Source organism: Planococcus citri, chromosome 2 (assembly GCF_950023065.1).
Source record: "Planococcus citri chromosome 2, ihPlaCitr1.1, whole genome shotgun sequence".
NCBI lineage: Eukaryota > Metazoa > Arthropoda > Insecta > Hemiptera > Pseudococcidae > Planococcus > Planococcus citri.
The window spans coordinates 8,244,907-8,265,412 of NC_088678.1; the positions used below are offsets into that span (position 1 = coordinate 8,244,907).

Consider the following 20,506-nt stretch of genomic DNA (forward strand, 5'->3'; position numbering starts at 1 on the left):
TAGTGAAGGCAAAAGTGTTTAGATCAGAAGACAATATTACTTATCACAACCTGCTTCTGCAGAGAAGTGTGTCCAAACAATTCTGTGATTGGGTTTTGGTTTGGTACCAAAATTTTATGGGCTCATCTTAGGATCAAAATAAGCCTGGTGTTATCAGTTTGGCAGTTTATTAACCATCTATTTTTTTTAAATTTCAACTTCTAACCATCTTCTATAATATCGCATATTTATTTTACTTCGTCACTTTATTTGAGTGAATTTTAATTTAAATTACTTATCACAGAGGAACATTCAAATTTGATTTTAAATGCATTACAAATGTCAATTAAATTAGATCATATGTACAGTATACTAGGATTGTAACATAATTTATTAGCAATATTTTGGTGACCCAAATTGACCCATCAGTTGCTTAAATTAGAAGAAAAATGGGTCAATTTGGTTCTCCAGCATATCCAAAGGCCAGTTGATCAATCTCTGGATCCAATACAGATGGTATGATATTTTAGAAAACACAGCAGGTTGATTATTCAGCATATTATTTTCACACGATGCTGCAAAAGACTTTATTCCAATAATCATCCAGGGACAGGAATGGTTTGTCGTTGGAATTTGTAGTGGACTTCCTAAAAGAGTCTGTAACATGATGTTTTCCATCATAAATAAAATATCTGATGATTCAGATGCATTGTTAGGGAATATAGATGCATGGTGGGTGCGCAACTTACAGGGAAACTTGATGTTTTTTTCAAGTATCCCCTCATTACCTGTGCATAAAAAAAAATCATTAACCTACCCCACATAATCCACTGTGTTCATTCGAGTCTCCAGCACACACCATTGTGTTGGAGTCATAGCCTTGATCAAGGTAAGGAGCACCACTTTGATATGCAGTTCTACATTTTTCATCATCAACTACTGTTATCGTTGATTTTTGTAAATGATAATCAGGTTGTCCAGCTATAAACCACGCAACAACATCTAAAATTATTCAAAGAAAAAGAGAAATGAAATTAGTAGGTAAGTAGTGTATCATACCTTGATCTTCAAATCCCCAACCAATAGCACTAGCTCTGGTATCAACTGGATTACGAGTAGACATATAAAGACAGGCTGGTTTAACATGTGGAGTAATTACTACCGAAGTGTTCAACAAAAAAATAGTCACATCTTTGTAGAAATCTGTTGGTTTGAAATTTGGGTTATGATATCTCTTTGAAATACTATAAATTGCAGGAGCAACTCCATCTGCTGTAGAATACATGTTAATGGCTCCCAACTTGACCCATTTTGGTTCAACCCTGCAACAGAAGATGTTTCTTGTCAAGTTGTCGACATGAGAAAAATGTTCATTATGTAAAAATGTGATCTTACCCGGATGAACTATTTCCACAATGTGCAGCACTGATGACAAATCGTTCACTGATCAATGCCCCATTGCAAGCCCAGTCAATGTATTGACCATCCCCATATCCAATGACAGCCTGTATCAGTGAAGTCAAAAGTGTTTTGAATCAGAAGACAGTATACCGAAACCAGTTTCTATTTTGTTTTAAGGATGCAGCTTACGTTAGACTTACTATATGAGGATACTCTCCTAGTTTCACAGGAACTCTTTCATCTTTCACTGTTGCCATTGAAGTGGAAAAATTAGGGATGTTGTATTGTGGCTCTTCAGATACTGTAGATGGTGTGTTAGATTGTGGTTTCATGTTAAATGGTCTTAGAGGTACTGGAGGTGGTGTGTTATATTGTTGTTCTACAAATGTTGGTGGTACAGCAGATATATTATATTGTGGCTTCCAATCTACCTCAGGAGTTGATTGGGTTTTTGCTGTAGATACTTCTGAAGATGCTGTAGGTGTGTTGTATTGAGGTCGAGTGGCTGCTGTAGAAAATGTATATTGCGGTCTGGAAGTCGCTGTGGAGAACATATTGTATTGGGGTTTAGATTGAGTAGGAATGTTATACGGTGGCCGAGTGGCCACTGTGTAGGTTGTGTTGTATTGTGGTTGAGGTGGAGGTCTTTGGTAATTGAAAGGAGGTTTATACGGTGCAGCTGTGGATGTTGAAGATGGAGGTTTATATGGTGCAGCTGTGGATGTTGAAGGTGGGGGTTTGTATGGTGCAGCTGTGGATGTTGAAGTTTGTGTGCTGTATTGTGGTTTTGAGCTGGTTGAAGATTGTGGATAATAATAAAACGGTCTTGTGCTAGTTGTAGAAGGCGTATTGTATTGTGTCTTTGTGGAAGAAGGCTTATAATATGGTGGTGCCATTGAAGAGGAAGATGGTGTAGTGTATTGTGATGTAGTGATGCTGGAAGAACCACTGGTTGATGTTGCCTAAACAGAAACACATTTTTATTCAGCCATTTCTGCATCATTCTGAATTCTGTTCAGCTGATTAAGAGATAATTGTAAGACAATGTTCTTGTTAACATAAGTTGAAATGATTTACCATTGTTGATGAACTAGTCTGATTTGCTTCTCTTAGTGGACAACAGATACTTTCTACAGCATTATTGGAATTGAAACTGCATGCGATTGCTTTATTATTGGAAATGAGGTAATTAGCAGTTGGACAGTCTTGAACTTTCACACAAGCATGTTTGGCGTAATCTTTGCAGATATTTTCTGTAGAAAATTCAAAAAACATGGAAACATTACATTTTCTGTGCAGTATAAGTACCTATCATTAAAAAATTCAAGAAATTAGAGGTTTCTGACAAGGCTTAGTCTGATCCTAATTTGTTTGAGCATAACTGATGATAAAAACCAAATGAAGAAAAACCCGTGTTTGAAAAATTTTTGCACGTCAATTTTTTTCTACTCAAGAAAAGTGAATATCTTTGCCATCTTGTATGTCTAAAAAGTAAGCGAGGGTGCTGACAAAATGTAAGCTCTAATTTTAATAAATTCATGTGTGATCAGATCTAATATTATCGCATCAGATGTTTCGACTTTCCTTTGGGTATATATGATTCATTTGTTCAAATAAGCATGTATCAAATCAAATAGGTGGAGATGAGATAAAATTCCCAGTTATATTAGACCAGTTCAGACCTCAGGGAATGTCGGGACCTGATTTCATCTGATGGAGCCTGAATAACTCCAATCTACCCAAAGTGAACCAAAAACCAATCTGATGAATTTGAACTATACTTTCCAGTATTACAATCAGATCTTATCAGCTGTCATCTACAGTGTATCTGGTTTTCTCTGTTCAGATAATCCTGTACCAAGCCAGGTCTGCTCAAATGTGATCAAATTCCTGATTTTATCAAACCAGCCCAGTTTAGACTTATTTGATTACATCTGATCAGTCCCCACTCCTTTTTCACTTCCATTTATATTATAGCAGTAAGTAGCATGATTATGCAATATGCCCATGCAGTAACCCAATTTACCTACAACGGGCTGCCTTATTGGTAGAGTTGATTCTCTGTTTATCATTTCACGTTCAACTTCATTTCGAACTGCTAAAATCCAGTCTATATGATCTGCCAAATCAGTAAATGCAGCCACAGCGGTCGATGTTGGTTGTTTCAAGCTGACAACACCACGAAGATAGTACAAATTGTTTTCTCTAAATAATAAGCCTCCTCCACTGTCTCCCTGAAGTACACCAGGACCTTCAAAACAAAAAATATTCTCTACAATATGTTTTTGCTCATCTTGGGAAAAGCATTAATGATGGATCTGCATTTAAAGAATAAAGATTTGATGGGGGTAGCTATTTATGACAGACTAAGTACTCTATGAACTCTGAAGCTTGAAGGTGTAGAATGTTATTAAAACTTGACAATCTAGTGTAATATTACCATTTTCCGATCCAGCGCAAAATTTATCAAATGTTATAAACGCTTTGAATTCATCAGGAACAGTGTTCAAACATCTTTCCCGACTGATGTATGGTAAATTGACCGTCTGCAGTTTCTCACTCAACTTTCCATGCTCATTCTTTCCCCATCCTACAACCTGAAATGATGCAGATTATTCATTTAGTTACACAGTGAGTTGAAATATTTATGAAATTCATCATTATTTACTTTGGCTGGTGTATTTTCTGGTGGATATCTGTTTGCACTTAAGCTTGCCCAGTCGACACAAGCTGGCAATACTGTTGGGCTTATGGTGAGTTTTTCCTGTAAAATCAGGATTGCAATATCGGCTGCAAAGTAGTTGTTGATACCAAAATAACCTTTGCTGGAGTATCGGATTTCTTTTAGCTGAAAATTGAAATTCATATAAACGATGAGAAACGGGCCCAATTGAGCAGTAACATTGGAGTGTGAAGTGAAGGGGGTTAGTTGCATCGTCTATGGCATACCTTGAAAGTTTTTTGATTATGGTTATCAATAACAGAATACTCTCTAGTAAATTTGCTGACAATTATTTCATAATTTGAGGAATCTTTTCTGTTACTGGATTGGTCTTGGAAGCAATGTGCAGCTGAAATGGGATACGTTTGATAGCAAAATTTCAATTTTTCAACTTCTCAAAATAGATACCGGGTTGGAAATGATTGGATCTCATCAGGTTTGATTAGATTCGGACATTTCTTGAATTCAATTTGATCTGATCAAAGTTTAATGGGATTAGATCTGTTTGGGCCTGATCTGATCCAGTCATTTCCCCTGAGTACTCCAAAGTCTTATTTGTTATCATCTTACCTGATATAATCAAGTACGGATTTATAATTGTTCCTCCACAAATCAAAATTTTAACTTGATTATAAACTGCAACGTGCCAAGGAGAATCACCAAATTTTTCTTCAACTCCTCCACTAATCAATGCAGTAGGATTGCTATATGGTCGTCCACATTCTGCAAATTCGAATCAAAACACCAATCAAAAATTGCAATGTTGTGTTTGAAAACAAAAAAAAAGTCAGCCTTACCAGGAACGCACGAAAAAAGATTTTTATCCCATTTCCCATCCTCTTGGCAGGTGATCTCGTGATAAGTAGGAACAAAATCTCTGTACGTATGCAATGGCATGCAAGTTGGTCGAATTATGGTACCAGCTAACAGTGTATTCGTATCACAAGGGATATTTACGCCTCTGTGGTAACACTGCAGATCAACATTTATAGGGTTTAGTTTATCGCACATTCCTAAAAATAACAAAACAATCCGATTCATTTTGATGATGTACGGTGTGAACTCTGAATCTCTAAAATTGACTACTCACAATACCCAGCATGTGTAATTTTTCGCATAGACACAACTTTGCAATATTAAAACGTTAACGATATTCCTATTATCAAAAAATGGAGGATTGATTTTATATTTTGTGGAATTTCTGGTTATTGTGTTACCTATTACATATTTAATTTATACGGTTGATTGATATATTTTGTGCTCACTTAAACATTTAGGAAAATTAGGCTTCCATTTTCTGTTGTAGCAATGGGACTCCAATTCAGCATCGTTTGTGGCAAAGTAACCAGGGTTGCATACCATCAAAGCAACAGAGAATTCACGAACCAGCCCATTCGAGTTGCATGATGTGGAATCGTTTCCGTCGCAAGAGTATGTGATTGTTTTATCAGCTGTGACTGGAGGTATAGCACACGAGCCACTGTAAGGAGCAAACAGAATTGACAATATTGGTGAGTGTTTTTTTTTACTCGACTGTTCATTTGAATTTTATAATTATAAAATGTGTCAAATGACGATTCTGGGATAATTCCTCGAATCCATCATCCCCATCTGGCACCACCCCAAATGACCATTTCTCTGAACAAGTTTTTTCCCAATGTTTTTTTTTCTGGATTTTGGATTTTCGAATCTAAGGTCCCGAATTAGTATTCCCCAAACAACAATTCCTTCGAATGAAATTTCCCCAAAAATCATAATTTTCAAACACTTTAGTAGAGTTTCTTGTAATTTCAGTTGACAAAACAAAACTTTTAGGCAGAAATTTTGGCTAAAAACGAGTCTTCCCTGCAATTTTAATGAAGAAATATGTTTTTTTTTTTCAATTTATTTTGGCGAACGAAAAGTAACACTTCCAGATAAATTTGTTTAAGTACCAAAAAAAAAAAAGGTTTTTGGGATTTTGGCAAAAAATAAGTCTTGCTGGCAATTTTTACTATAAAATCCGTAATTTTGATAAGAAACCGACTTTTTAAAAATTTTGAGCAAAATTTTTGTTATAGTGATAATAAAAGGAAACTTCCTAAAAAGTTTTTTTCTACAATTTTTACAAAAGAACAACACTTTTTTTTAGCAATTTTGATTTTAAAAAAAAGAAACCAGTCAAAAATTTAAGATTCTTTTGTATAGTTTTGATTACCCGTTTTTTTGCAATTTTGAACAACGTTTTTGTTTGCCAGACACATAGAAAGGGAAATTTTCTGGAAATTTGGATAAGAAAGCTTTTTTTTGCAATCTTGTCAAAAAAATCGAGACTTTTTAGCAGTTTTAATTTAAAAAAAAAAACAAATAAGCCATTTTGATAATTTGGACTTAGAAACTGAGTTTTCTGAGCAATTTGGACTGAAGGAGTGTAATCTACAATCTTGAGAAAAAATAGGTCTTTTTTACAGCTCTTGCAAATAAAATATTGTTTTTTGCTATCTTGGGAGAATCTAGGAAATTTTTTGTAATAAAAAATAATTTTTTTGCAATTTTGAGCTGAGTTTTTGTTTGCCAGACACATAGAAAGGGAAATTTTCTGGAAATTTGGATAAAAAAGTTTTTTTCTGCATTATTGTCAAAAAATCGAGACTTTTTGGCAGTTGTTTTAATTTAAAAAAAAAAAAAAAAAAAAAAAGCGAATAAGCCATTTTGATAATTTGGACTTACAAACTGAGTTTTCTGAGCAGTTTGGACTGAAGGAGTGTAATCTACAATCTTGACAAAAAATGGGTCTTTTTTACAGCTCTTGCAAATAAAATATATTTTTTTTGCTATCTTGGGAAAACATAGAAGATTTTTTGTAATTTTGCTAAAAAAATGATTTTTTTGCAATTTTGAACAGAGTTTTTTTTCGCAATAAAAAGAGGAAAAATTTCTGAAATTAGGAAATTAAAAAAGTTTTTTCTGCAATTTTGACGAAAAAACAAGACTCTTGGCAATTTTGATTAAAAGAGTGTGACTTTTCTACAATTTTGACAAGAAAATGACCTGTTTTACAAATTTTGCAATAAAATAGGTTTTTTTTTGCAATCCTGGAAAAAATGCAACATTTTTTGTAATTTTGATAAAAAACTGATTTTTTTGCAATTTTGAGCAGTGTTTTTGTTTGCGATAAAAAGAGTAAAATTTAGATTGAAAAAAGTTTTTTTCTGCAATTTTGACAAAAAAACAAGACTTTTGGCAATTTTTGTAGGGAAACAAACCAATTATTTTGATAATTTGGACTTGAAACTAGGTTTTCTTGGCAATTTTGATTACAAGAGTGATTTTTCTACAATTTTTACAAAAAAATTACCTGTCTTACAGATTTTACAATAAAATAGGTTTTTTTTACAATCCTGGAAAAAATGCAAAATTTTCTGTAATTTTGATTAAAAAACTGATTTTTTTGAAATTTTGAGCAGAGTTTTTGTTTGCAACCAAAAGAGGAAAATTTTTCTAAAATTTGGATGAAAAAATTTTTTCTAAAATTTGGATTAAAAAAATCTTCTGCAATTTTGACAAAAAAACAAGACTTTTGGAAGTTTTTATTGAAAAACGAAGGGGTCATTTTGATAATTTGGACTTGAAACTGAGTTTTCATAGCAATTTTTAATAAAAAGAATTTGATTTTTCTACAATTTTGACAAAGGAATAGATCTGTTTTACAGGTTTTGCAATAAAATAGGTTTTTTTGCAATCCTGGAAAAAATGCAATATTTTTTTGTAATTTTGATAAGAACCCAATTTGTTTACAATTTTGAGCAAAGTTTTGTTTTTTACGACAAATAAAATTCCGGAGATTTGAATGAGAAAAGTTTTTTTTTTTTGGCAATTTTGACAAAAAAGAGACTTTTTGGCAATTTCGATTTAAAAAAAAGAAGCCAACCATTTTGATAATTTGGGCTTGGAAACGGCGATTTTGATTAAGAATGTAATTTTTCTGAAATTTTGACAAAAAACGAAGACCTTCTTGAACTATCGTGTGACACTAGCTACCTCATCCCTCAACTGTCTGAGAAAAACACCATTATCTGCGTATGAACTTACTCAGCAGCTCGTTTTGTCTTAGTTCCATTCACAGCAGCACTGCATATTCTTTTATTTTCGTCAGATCCATCTTGGCATTGTTTCAAACCATCGCAGAGATATTCTTTACGAATACAAGCCCCATAATCGCATTGAAAGGACTGTTCATCGCATCTAAGGGAATGTCCAATTAATAATAGCGTAAGTTCAGGATATATGCTTAAAGTTGAAAAAAAATATTACAGACTTTTTATTCAAACACTGCTCACGAGTCTCATCCGAATGATCTTTACAATCCGATATTCCATCGCAAAGAAAAGAATCACGAATACATTGGCCATTTCCGCATTGAAATTCGAATCTGAAATATTTCTCAATGAGCACTTCAGTGCCTATAGGTATTTTTTTCATCCATAGAATAATTTTTCTAATGCATTCATGAACGAAAATTTAGTGCAGCTGATGGTCACTTACTTATTGCAGTCACCAATCTCTTTTATATCAATTTTTGATTCCAAAGCATCTGAAAAATTGAACGAAGAAAAATTAATAAAATCAAACTTCTTCGTGTTCCTTAAAAATAACATAGTAGGTACATAATTGTATACCTATTTTGATGAAAAATGAATAGGTTTTGGTAATTGTACGTTTATCGTAGGTACTTCATAATAAAAATCATGAAAAAGGAAACTTTATATTTAAATTAAAATTTGAAGTTGATGTTATCTCATTAAATGGGCAATATAATGATGAGTAAATTGTATGTTTTCTGCTCATTTGATGTTTTCCGCGAATGATTGGGTAACTTGATGGATTATTCACGAAGAGGAACTTGTTTTTTACGTCATTTTTTGTCTAGACTATGAATAGGGAATTTTACGTCTTTAAAATTTGCTTCGTCTTGTCTCAATGTCTCGTGGGTTTAAATTTATTTTTTAAAAGTGAATTGATGGATTTTTTTTAAAACACACATGGGGGGTGGGGTGCTAAAGCAGGTTGAGCTTTTTCTGATGGATTTCTGTTGATACTTGGTGGGCTCTGTTTAAATATTATCGTAGTTTTTTAAACATGAAGTTTCCATTTAGCTTTTACTTAGTCTAAGAAATTGTTAAAATGAATCGATTTGGTTCTGACCTGATTTACATCAATACCTAATTCAGAAATGGACCAATCAATCACTCCCCCTCATAATGTGTCTCTCTATGCATTTTTTAAAGGATTTCTCTGATTCAAATTTAGCTGGATTTTAAAACATGATTGAACCAAATCTCTGATTGAAAAATTTTCAAAATAGAGCTTTTTTGGCGGGAAAATAAAAGTAAATGTACTCTAAGTGTAGTGAAATTAAACGTGCCAAGTTACTGGGGAAAAAATATGGAACAGAAAGGTCAACAAACTTAATTCGACGAATAGATATCTAAGTAATACATAATTTCTTATTTGTAGAACTCACCGGTTGAAAGCAAATGAAGACTTGCAAAGAGCAAAACTATATTTACAAGTTTGATCAGTCTATTCATTTTCACGACTCTATTACGATAAAATGTATAAACAAAAATAGCCTACTCTAAGGCATGTTTTTATCAAACTGAATTCGTCAACGTTATTTTCAATTCAAATGGGAAATGAAAAAAAAAAAAACTGTGGAAGAAGCAACTATACGAGTAGGTACTCGTACATAGCCTAACTGGAATACTCGTATTGAATTGCGTATCTTGCGGTATTTTTTTTTCTCTCTAAATCGCCAAGTTCATTCTCTTAAAGGAATAAACATTTTTGAAAGAGATTAAACGATTATTGCAATGAGAAGATATAACTCGTTTTTCAACTACTCGCTTAGGTGGGATATGGTATAAAACTATAAACATCGAAGAAGCGTATGTAGCCGGAATCAAGATTGGGTTTTTGCTTCGTGAATCAATGCCAAGTGCCATGTAGTTGTGATGTTGATTTAAAGAAAGAAACGTTTTTTATTACCATTATATTTTTTTTTTGAATCGATTATTTTGACGATTTGAGAAAAAAAATGGAGTCGTTGTACATTTATTTTTCACCAAAGCGAATTATCATTTCGATATGTGGAGACAATTTGAGCTCATTTTATTTCCCTGGATGGATAAATGCGTCCAATATACGTCTACTTAGGTATGATGGTAACCAACGTTGTGAAAAAAATTGGGACTCTCTGAACAATGACGTTGAAAACAAAATATACTCGTATATGTATCAACGTAGGTGGGAAAAAAATTGAACTGGTTTTATCTAATTTCGCTGATGATGAAGAGAAGAGGGGAGAGTTGATAAATCATATCTTCTAGTTCCTGGCATGATAGAAAATCTAATACAGTAGCTAAGCTACCTATCTAATCTGAGCTACCTTGACATTGTGCGAACAAGTGCTAAAAATTATTGTTTTGTAACGAAATTTCTACGCCAGTCTTGAATTATTATAATTTTTCATTTGGTTTGTAATTTTTTATGGTTCGAGTGAATAATAAGTGGTGTTTTTACATTTTATTCGGCGCTTTATTTTGATTTAATCATGTGTCTGTGGAATTGCATAAGTTGGAAATATTGATATTGGTAAGTATGATATTCATTAAATACTTACTCGTATGTAATGTTGAAGTATGATTTACCTACTTAGGTAGGCTGGGTACCTTGGTAATACCCAATTTATGCTACCATTAAAACAAAATTGATCGAGAAATGTGCTAAAAAAGCTAATTATTTTTATCGAACAAGTAGTGGGCTAGGTACTTATTAATTTATTATTCCATCAGTCAAAAAATAATTTTTCAATTTTCAAGAAGCCTTAAATTTCACACGTGCAATGTTAAATTGGGTTTACCTACGTGGTCAGCGATAGCAAATCGTGAGGGTTTTTCAACACGAATAAAAATCTCCTGCTGTGACGAGTGTAACGAGAATTTTTATGAATTGATGAAGTAAAATAGATATAAAATATTACTGGATTTTCCAGACCGGACATTTATGTTGCAGATTAGTACAAAAAAATGCGGTTTCATTATTTGTGCTTTGGAGTGTTGATGGTGCTCTGCGATGATGCATTTAGCTACAAGATCAATCGAAGAGTGATTAGACAAAGTGGTGATGTAAGAATGCTATTTATTTTCCATTATTTATTTGTATTTTTAAATTTACTTCGAGCGAGTATAGGTGGTACTGGGAGTTCAGAGACTGATGTCGAATATTTTGCGTGGTAATTTAGCAATCAAAATTAAGTACATACAAGTAAGTTGGTTTGTTGACACTCAAAACTGAAGGGGTAAAATGAGGGCAATTTTGTGTTCATTCTTCAAAGTTGGCGTATTCTTTGAATATTAAGTACAGAAGAATCGAATCTATAATTGTGCCATGTTAGGGCAGATCGTAAAATGGAAAAATGGTGGAGGATTTTGACCAAATTCAGCAAAGACAACTCAGAAAAAAATCAGCTTGGGAAGTGCCCTGAGGAAAGATTGAGATCTGGCACAATTTCAAAAAATTCGAGTATTTGAGGTTCTGTGTTGGCCTGGGCCATTGACATATTGACCCAAAACAATTTTTGGTTCTACTGAACTACTGAGGGGTTAAAAACTTGCAAATCGCTCAATTTTGGGTAAATTCGTGCTTTGAAAATGTTTACTTCTTTAATACATATTTTGCATAAGGGTCATTCCACGTCAATTGGACCAAGAAGTGGTAGGTGGGTTCGGCGATTTTTTTGAAATTTTTCCTGTGGAAAGACCTTCCGAAGGGATGACCAATGGCGCAAATCGCAGCCCTCTAGCTCATTTTTAACGGCAGCCAGGGGGTGTCAAAGTTTTCAGTGAACCTAAAATATCATCCATTTCAGCAGTGGATTGCTCGATAACCGCGATATCTACAAAAATGGAACTTTTCCCCAAAGTTAGAGGCTTTGAAAGGCTTTTTGGTGATATCATGAAAATCAGTGTTGCCACTTTTTTTCGTACAAAAAATTAGCTCAAAAAGTTTCAAAACGTAATTTACATATTGTTCCGACTCTCAAAAATTCTGAAAAAAATATATTATGGACAACTGTTCATGCTGAACAACATATTAAAAAATTGGGATGGTAACTTGTAACAAAGCCGATTTAAAAAAATTTAAACTTTGCGAAAAAATGCGATTATTTGATTTAAAACATGAAAAAAAGTTTTGATTGGTAAAGTTGACCCATTTGACCCCTATTTTCACGTATCTGTTGAAAAAGTTGAAAAAACCTCTTTCACTCAATAAAATGAACTCATCACAAAAAAATCAAAATTTGAAAAAATGCAATTTTCAATTTCAAACATCAAAAAAAGTTTAAATTTATTCAGTTGTCTTATTTTGACCACTTTCTGACGTATTTCATGAAAAAGTTGATGAAAATCTCACTCACGGCAAAAAAAATGAAATTTGCTTTTTTTTGAATTTTTTTGAATTTTGATTTTTTTGTGATGACTTAATTTCACCGAGTGAAGGGGTTTTTTCAACTTTTTCAACAGATACGTGGAAATAGGGGTCAAACGGGTCAACTTTACCAATCAAAACTTTTTTTCATGTTTTAAATCAAATAATCGCATTTTTTCGCAAAGTTTAAATTTTTTTAAATCGGCTTTGTTACAAGTTACCATCCCAATTTTTTAATATGTTGTTCAGCATGAACAGTTGTCCATAATATATTTTTTTCAGAATTTTTGAGAGTCGGAACGATATGTAAATTACGTTTTGAAACTTTTTGAGCTAATTTTTTGTACGAAAAAAAGTGGCAACACTGATTTTCATGATATCACCAAAAAGCCTTTCAAAGCCTCTAACTTTGGGGAAAAGTTCCATTTTTGTAGATATCGCGGTTATCGAGCAATCCACTGCTGAAATGGATGATATTTTAGGTTCACTGAAAACTTTGACACCCCCTGGCTGCCGTTAAAAATGAGCTAGAGGGCTGCGATTTGCGCCATTGGTCATCCCTTCGGAAGGTCTTTCCACAGGAAAAATTTCAAAAAAATCGCCGAACCCACCTACCACTTCTTGGTCCAATTGACGTGGAATGACCCATTAATTGAGCCAATTCATCGAAAGATATCATTTTTGAAACATGGGAGAGTATATATTTTGGAATTTTTTTTTGTGATTGGCGGTAACAACTAAAAAGTTGGCACCACTGTATTTCAAAATAATTTCTCAGTTTCAGGAACGATATCTCTCCATGCTTTAGCATCATTAATGCGAAATATTTGAGAATAAAACATTTTCAAAACACGAATTTTCTTTGAAGTAATGTGATTTTTGCAAATTTTCAACTGGTGAGTAGAACCCTAAAAGTGGTCTTGGATTTTTATGGCAATGGCCATGGACGATGTGGAATCTCAAATGCTATCTCTAATGTCCCTTGTTTGAGGTCCCACCTCCTACTGAATTTGGTCAAAATCCTGCGAGATTTTTTTTTGTGGCATTTCTCAGAATTTTCTAAGAAGGTGTAAAAGAGGTTCTTTTCAATCTTAATCATTTTCAAAATTGAAGTTGTTGCGATGGATTGAAATTTTAGAAGTGCAATGACACTATCAATTAAGTCGGGGGCCCCCATAAGGATCTATTGCACTCCCCCCGGGTCGGTCCTCCGGGACAACTTTTTTCTTAGAGGGGGAGTCTTAAGGAATATTTCCAGCCCTTGTCCTCAAAAAAAAAGTGGCCCTACTTACAAAATGGTGAACATTTTGATTGACAGGTCAGCCGAAATCGCAGATTTTATGTTCCAACATAAAACTTGCACGAAATTTTTCAAACCGTACAAAGATACATCGAAAGATCAGGCAAAAATTTATCACCTGTAAAATTTTCAAGTGCTAAAGTGCGTTTTTCGATTTTTGGTGAATTTTTGAAAATCAAATTTAGCTCAAAAATGAGGGGAAAAAATCAAAATTTTACCAAATTGATCGAGAAAGCTGAAATTTGGGATATATCCTATTTTCGAGACGCCAAATCGATTGGAAACCGTTTCAAACCGTTTTGAGCAGTTCTGAAGCCTCCAGCAGATTATTGAAACTCGAAATTACCGCAAAATTTCATCTAATGGAGTTGGAAAGCCGAAATTCATTCTGCGAAATAATTTCAATACGCTACGAAGTCAACTGCAGGTGGATTTCAAGTCGTTTTGGAGCCTCCAGCGACTTTTCGAAAATTACTGGAGTCTTCACCAGATTTTTGAAACTTGAAATTCCCACTACTTTTTATCAAATTGATATCAAATTGAGTTAGCAAGCTGAAATTTACTTCGCAAACCACATTGTTTTGAAGCTTCCAGCTACTTTTTGGAAATTTCATTTTTCCAAAAAACGCCATACAACCAGTCGCTGGAGGCTCCCAAACGACTTCAAAGCCACCAGCACTCGACTTCATAGCGTATTGAAATTAGTTTGAATAATAAATTTCAGCTTTCCATCTCAATTTGATTAAATTTTGGGAAATTTCAAGTTTCAAAAATCTACTGAAGGCTCCAGTAATTTTTAAAAAGTCGCTGGAAGCTCCAAAACGACTTAAAATCCATCTGCAGTGGACTTCGTGTGTATTGAAATTAGTTTGCAGAATGCATTTCGGCTTTCCAAATCCAGTTGATGAAATTTTATGGGAATTTTGAGTTTCAAAAATCTGCTGGGGGCTCCAGAACTGCTCAAAGCGGTTTGAAACAGTTTCCAATTGATTTGGAGTGTTGAAAATAGGGTAAATCCCAAATTTCTGCTTTCTTAGTCAATTTGGTAAAATTTTGATTTTTCCCCTCATTTTTGGCCTGATTTTTTTTTGTTTTTTTGGTAATCATTTAATATGTTTCTATGGCCTGAATTTGATTTTCAAAAATTCACCAAAAATCAAAAAAGGCACTTTAGCACTTGAAATTTTGACAGCTGATAAATTTTTGCCTGATCTTTCGATCTACCTGTGTACGGTTTAAAAAATGTCGTGCAAAGTCCTATGTTGGAACGCAAAATCTGCGATTTCGACTGCCCTTTCAATCAAAATGGTCGCCATTTTGTAAGTAGGGCCACTTTTTTTTTAGGACAAGGGCTAGAAATGTTCCTTAGGACTCTCTCCTTGAGAAAAATGTTGTCCCGGAGGATCGACCGGAGGGGGGGGGCAATAGATCTTTATGCGGGCTCCCCGACAATTTTATAAGATGGACAATTTATGAACATGAATTTTTCTTATATGTAGAACGTTCGAAGCGCTTCAAGTCAGGCTGTATTCATTGTTTGCTGAACTAAAAAACTTAGGGAGCTGAAACGTTTTGAAAATTCCAAAGCACGTCAAATTTTGCAATTTTTTGTTGTTGTTTTTTTTTTATAACTCAAGTTGTTTCAATTTCAAGTTTTGGTGAAATAAATGCAACCCAGCTAGTGAAACTTTGGATACTCTACAAAAAAAGGTTATCTATTGGGTTGTTTTTCACCTTTTTTGTATTTTTATGCAGCGTGAAGCTGAAAAATCATGGTTAAATGATTTCAATAAGACTGATATGGGAAGGATTGCCCTACACACTCTGCTAGTGATTCGTATCAGTCTTTCATAGACGATGTCTCGAAATACGTACACTAGCTATGTGTACCTTAGTACACATATTTTACTCCCTTATACTGGAAGTTTTGGTAATGTGTTAAATTCTCTAATAGATAGGTGTTCTCACCCACACATACGCTCGTTGCATATGTGTGGTGTAAAACAATGTAAAAAATAGGAGAACATTATTTTAAACATAGGGGAATATTATTTCTAATCTGACAGCTCGCGCTCGCACCTAAAGAGGGTGGTCTCAGGTACCTTTCTTCACCCTGTCTACAACCCTTATCATAAATACGAATGCACGAGTGCATAAAATCGCTAATGTTCTTATGATTTCTAGATAGTTGGTTCTTAGTCACTGCCCGGGGGTATGGCGAGCTTGCTCGTTATACCTAAATATATGATCGCATGAGCATCTTGCTCATGTCATCGCATTTTTGTCTGTACCACTTTTGGCGTGGAGATTTAACCATGACAAGAGCTAAGTATTTAAAATATCTCTTATTGGTTTTTAACATGGATCATCTCACTTCGGGAGTGATCCGCTAAATTATTCGTGATCTAAATAACTCGTGATTTCTCTAAAAATAACACTAGATAAATAATCTTCATCTGAATTTCTCTGCTAAACGAAACTTAATTGAAATTTTACTGCTAAACGAAACTTAAACACTTTTTCATTTAAATATCTAGTGATTCCAATTCTGTCGCCGCCTCTAGTATTAGGGAGTGCAAAGGAGAGACAGTAATATTGCATTGTTATGTAAGTACCTTACAATTTATTCCCTGGGCTGCGTTCGCCCATCCAGATAAATGTCGCTTTTAACGTAATTATATTTTTTATAAGTGTAAAATTGTAACTTTATCGCATTTTTACGAAGTGTAAATATTTTTATTCATCCCTAAGAAACTCGCGTCGCGTGTTTAATAACTCGTTGAAAAATCCATCTGTCTATACTTACGCGCATATACTCGTAAATATGCATAGGTTATAACATTCGTGTGTAAATATCTCTAGACTTGAACTATTTTTAATAAAAACATCATCGAAAGGTGTAGAGCTGTGTTTTTATTTAAATGGTATCAAGAAATATCGTTATAAAAGGTTTGAATGATTGAACTCTCCCAAATTGAGCTAGTCTGGGAAACAAGGCAAATATTCCCCACGTAAGGAATATTTCTTCGCCGCGTTCATGTAGAGAGGATTACTTAATATCCAACTTTCCAACCTAATCATTCTCACTCCATTTATATCAAGACGTAGAAATTTTTTTGAATTTTTTGATCAACGTTTAATCCCCATGGCTTGAGCTCAAAGTTTTGAAAAATTTCAAAAAGTTTACATGCGTCGAAAAAAATTTGATTTTTTTCAGCTCATGAAATTAGTTACCTATCACATTTTAAAAGAAAAAAAATATTTTGAGAACTCCTGCATTTGACAAAAATGAACTTTGAACTTTTCTAATGGCCTGAAAGCGATTATATGCGAGTACTAAAAACTTCAAGAGGTCATTTAAACTGAAAAAAACTGTTTGAAGATCTTTTAAATTTTGAAAACGTTGACCTCAAACCGTGGAGGGGAATGAGGATTGAACGTTGACCAAAAAATCTGACATTTTTCCTGCGCCTTATTGAGGTTATTTGGTCATGTTTTTTTGCCCCCATTTAAATTCGAAAAAAGTTCACTCATCCTACCAACAAAATTTGAAGACCTTTGATTTATTGATTGATTCAGGTTGGTTGATTGATTAAAACTATCAATTTTCATTTCTCTAGCGCCTTCAATTTTGAGCTTCGACAAAAAATGAATATAACTCGACTTGTAGTAATGATCATAATTTGCCTATGATGTGCAAAATTGAAAGTGCTAGAACACTTCAAAATTTTTCTTAAGCATCACTCCTTCAATTTTGAAAAAAAAACTGTTCTCGTGCCTTTAGTTTTGAGCTTACGTTAATAATGAATAAGTATCCCGAACTCAACTTGTAAAGCTTGAAATACTTTTTGAAAAATTTTATGTTCCTGATTTCCCTAAGTGTAAAATTGAAAGTGTTAGAGCAATTTGAAAATGTGTCTCAATCATACATAGCTCCTTCAATTTTGAAAATAAGCTTTTTGCACTCGTAAAAATCGTGAATAATGAACACAAAAATAGTAATTAACTTTGCCCCTTTGATTTATAGAGTCGGCAGCCCAACTTACACATTCGTAGATTTGGTTTCTTACCTACCTTGCAAATTACTCGACACCTGCCCTAAAGTACCCAGTATAATCACTCGATCATAGCTTACAAATCATTTTGTTTTCCAGAATTCTTGCACCACACCAGATAATCAACCAGGATATTGCTTAAAACTAAAAAATTGCACACATCTTTATGAACGATTGGGAAGAGTTCCACTCGCACCAGAACTTGCCAGCTTTTTACGAAAATCTCGCTGTGGAGAAGAAAGCGATAAATCACCGAAAGTTTGCTGTAGTGTTTCAACTTCAGTAGACCTATCTGCAACTTCGACCCCTTCGCCAGGAACTGCTACTCCGAAGTCAGCTGGTGATTTTGAAAATAGATTGAGTGAAGATGAGCAGAAGTACTCTGTTTGCGGTAAAACAACCAGAAACACTTGGAAAATTGTCGGAGGAGGGAATACAACTTTAGGTAACTCGAACGAGTATTTTTTTAAATTGAAAATTAACGAGGAAAAAAGTGTTGCAATAAAATAAAATAATCTTTTAGGCGATTGGCCATGGATGGTAGCGTTAGGATATACTTCTCCCAGTGATTCTGATCCTTCGTATCGTTGCGGTGGAAGTTTAATTTCGAATAAATGGATCGTCACAGCTGCTCACTGCGTTTTAAATACTGGAAGACTTAATATGTCAGTTTCTTCACAGTGTGAATATCGGAAAACCAAGTTTATTTTGTATACCTAGCTAATTATTTATTCGTATCCAATTTCAGTTCAGTAGCTCGATTGGGAGAACTAAATCTTGATAAGGCTGTCAATGATGGAGCCGCACCAGTGGAAATACCAATAGAGGAAAGTATTCCACATCCCGATTATAACTCTAAGCAGTACATAAATGATATTGCCTTATTGAGGTTGAAAAATCCTGTAACTTTCACTTGTATGTATCAAATCAGAGATACAAGCTTAAGCATTTCCTTTCAATAATGTTTTTCATCTGTGATTTAAAAAAAAATTTCAGCGCAAATCCGTCCTATTTGTATACCGAACAAGAATGAATACGGAAATGATGCATTTTATTCCAAAAAACTTCCATTTGTCATCGGATGGGGAAGTACAGAATATCGTAAGCTGATTATTTCGTCCTTTAGCCGATGCTAAGTTATGAGCATTTTAAGCACTTGAGAGTGAATAAGTACATAATATTATACGTGTTGTTTTTATATATTGTAGGAGGACCCATGTCAAATGTACTACAAGAAGTTCAACTTGAAATAATTGATGCAGCAACTTGTACTGAAAAATACCGAAATCTGACTCAATCAGTTATTGATAATCGAGTGTTGTGTGCATCTAAGAAAAAGAAAGATTCTTGTCAGGTGATAGATTTGAAATCGATGTGTTTCAGTTTTGATGAATAAGTTGAATACGTTTGGAAGTTTCTTTAATAATGAAAATATCATTTTTTTTTTGAACAGGGTGACTCTGGTGGTCCTCTAATGATACCGATTAAATCATCTTACTATTTAGCTGGAATAGTATCGTATGGACTCAAATGTGCTGATTTCAATTATCCTGGCATTTACACTCGAGTTGCTCAATTCAGTGATTGGATCAATAGTGTCACAGGAGTTGGAACGTCGCGCTGAAATCATAATATTTACACGAATGATTTTTTTGTGTTCGAGAAGTGCATATTTAGTAAATTCATCTACCTGTCTTACTAGCGAGAAAATTTTTTGAACTACTTTCTGGTTTGAACAAAACTAAGTCATTTTTGGATTTCTTGAAAATTTCAAAAAATTTCAAAAACTTATTTTAAAGAGATTTTAAAAATTTTTCACGAAACGTGAATTTTTTGAGCAAAGGTAACCCATGTGAATAACTCGTTCAATTCAACTCACAAATGAGCCGTTTTGGAGCCTCCAGCAGTTTTTCAAATTTCTCCAGAAATCATAATCACTCGGGAATTAAGGGCCAACAATGCGTAGTTGTTGATGTGTTGGAGTTGGTTATTGAAGGAATTATTCATATTGATTCGTTCATTTCGCTCAACAAAATTTGTATCTCATGAAAGATTTTTGAAAATCATCCTCTTGAAACATGTTTTTTTTTTAAATGTTTGAAAATTCATCAAAAATATAAATTTGAGCTTTAGAGCTACTGAAATTTCATTGAAATCGGAGAGTGTGAGATCAAAAGGCTGAAAAACATCGCTTGAACCAATTTCGTAGAGATGTTATTGTTTTTTCTTGAGAGGAAAAAAATATCGAACTCTCACTCACCTACTGATTAATAAAATGCATCTGATACTTTAATATCAACTTTCTATTTGAAATGTATGAAATAATATTTTTGTCTTTTCTTCTTTATTTTACGTGATTGTCTTTTCCTAAACAAAGAGATTCAAAAGTTTATGTGAGCTTCTTATTTTTCACATTTTTTAGAGCATTCAAGTGTCATATTAATACTCAATGTGAAGGTCTAAAACATCGACAATCAAAGTATCTAGATAATCTACTTACTGCCGAAATTTCATCTCGTTCGCTCCAAAAGGCAATTTCACCTTACTGATCATTCTGTGCTCTTTACTTACCCCAAAATT

The 20,506-nt window shown here is 33.7% G+C and overlaps 2 protein-coding genes across 3 annotated transcripts; one reads left to right on the forward strand and one right to left on the reverse strand.

Annotated features, from left to right (window-relative positions):
- Positions 1-148: 148 nt before the first annotated feature.
- LOC135834470 (uncharacterized) lies at positions 149-9,867 on the reverse strand. Its single transcript, XM_065348349.1, has 17 exons — positions 9,606-9,867; positions 8,627-8,675; positions 8,400-8,513; positions 8,174-8,326; positions 5,368-5,582; positions 4,900-5,115; positions 4,673-4,825; positions 4,330-4,451; positions 4,049-4,228; positions 3,821-3,977; positions 3,407-3,631; positions 2,458-2,633; positions 1,581-2,342; positions 1,375-1,484; positions 1,039-1,301; positions 797-960; positions 149-636 (listed from the first exon to the last, which is right to left on the reverse strand). The coding sequence occupies exons 1-17, from the start codon at positions 9,670-9,672 to the stop codon at positions 418-420; spliced, it is 3,345 nt and encodes a 1,114-aa protein (XP_065204421.1). The 5' UTR covers positions 9,673-9,867; the 3' UTR covers positions 149-417.
- A 612-nt stretch (positions 9,868-10,479) lies between these two features.
- Positions 10,480-20,316, forward strand: LOC135834479 (venom protease-like). 2 transcript variants are annotated; one of them, XM_065348363.1, is made up of 8 exons: positions 10,480-10,735; positions 11,136-11,268; positions 18,026-18,371; positions 18,450-18,591; positions 18,675-18,841; positions 18,923-19,027; positions 19,135-19,280; positions 19,380-20,316. In XM_065348363.1, the coding sequence occupies exons 2-8, from the start codon at positions 11,170-11,172 to the stop codon at positions 19,548-19,550; spliced, it is 1,176 nt and encodes a 391-aa protein (XP_065204435.1). In that variant the 5' UTR covers positions 10,480-10,735; positions 11,136-11,169; the 3' UTR covers positions 19,551-20,316. The 2 variants fall into 2 exon arrangements, with proteins under 2 accessions (XP_065204435.1, XP_065204434.1); XM_065348362.1 differs by having other exon boundaries at positions 11,156-11,268.
- The last annotated feature ends 190 nt before the right edge of the window (positions 20,317-20,506 follow it).

Coding starts and splice junctions, on each gene's coding strand:
- LOC135834470 (XM_065348349.1), bottom strand. CDS start 9,672: ATGAATAGACTGATCAAACTTGTAAATATAGTTTTGCTCTTTGCAAGT. Junction 4,826..4,899: donor TCTTTTTTCGTGCGTTCCTG/GTAAGGCTGACT, acceptor TCGAATTTGCAG/AATGTGGACGACCATATAGC. Junction 3,632..3,820: donor TTGCGCTGGATCGGAAAATG/GTAATATTACAC, acceptor TTTGTTTTGAAG/GTCCTGGTGTACTTCAGGGA.
- LOC135834479 (XM_065348363.1), top strand. CDS start 11,170: ATGCGGTTTCATTATTTGTGCTTTGGAGTGTTGATGGTGCTCTGCGAT. Junction 18,372..18,449: donor AGGAGGGAATACAACTTTAG/GTAACTCGAACG, acceptor ATAATCTTTTAG/GCGATTGGCCATGGATGGTA. Junction 19,281..19,379: donor AAAAGAAAGATTCTTGTCAG/GTGATAGATTTG, acceptor TTTTTTGAACAG/GGTGACTCTGGTGGTCCTCT.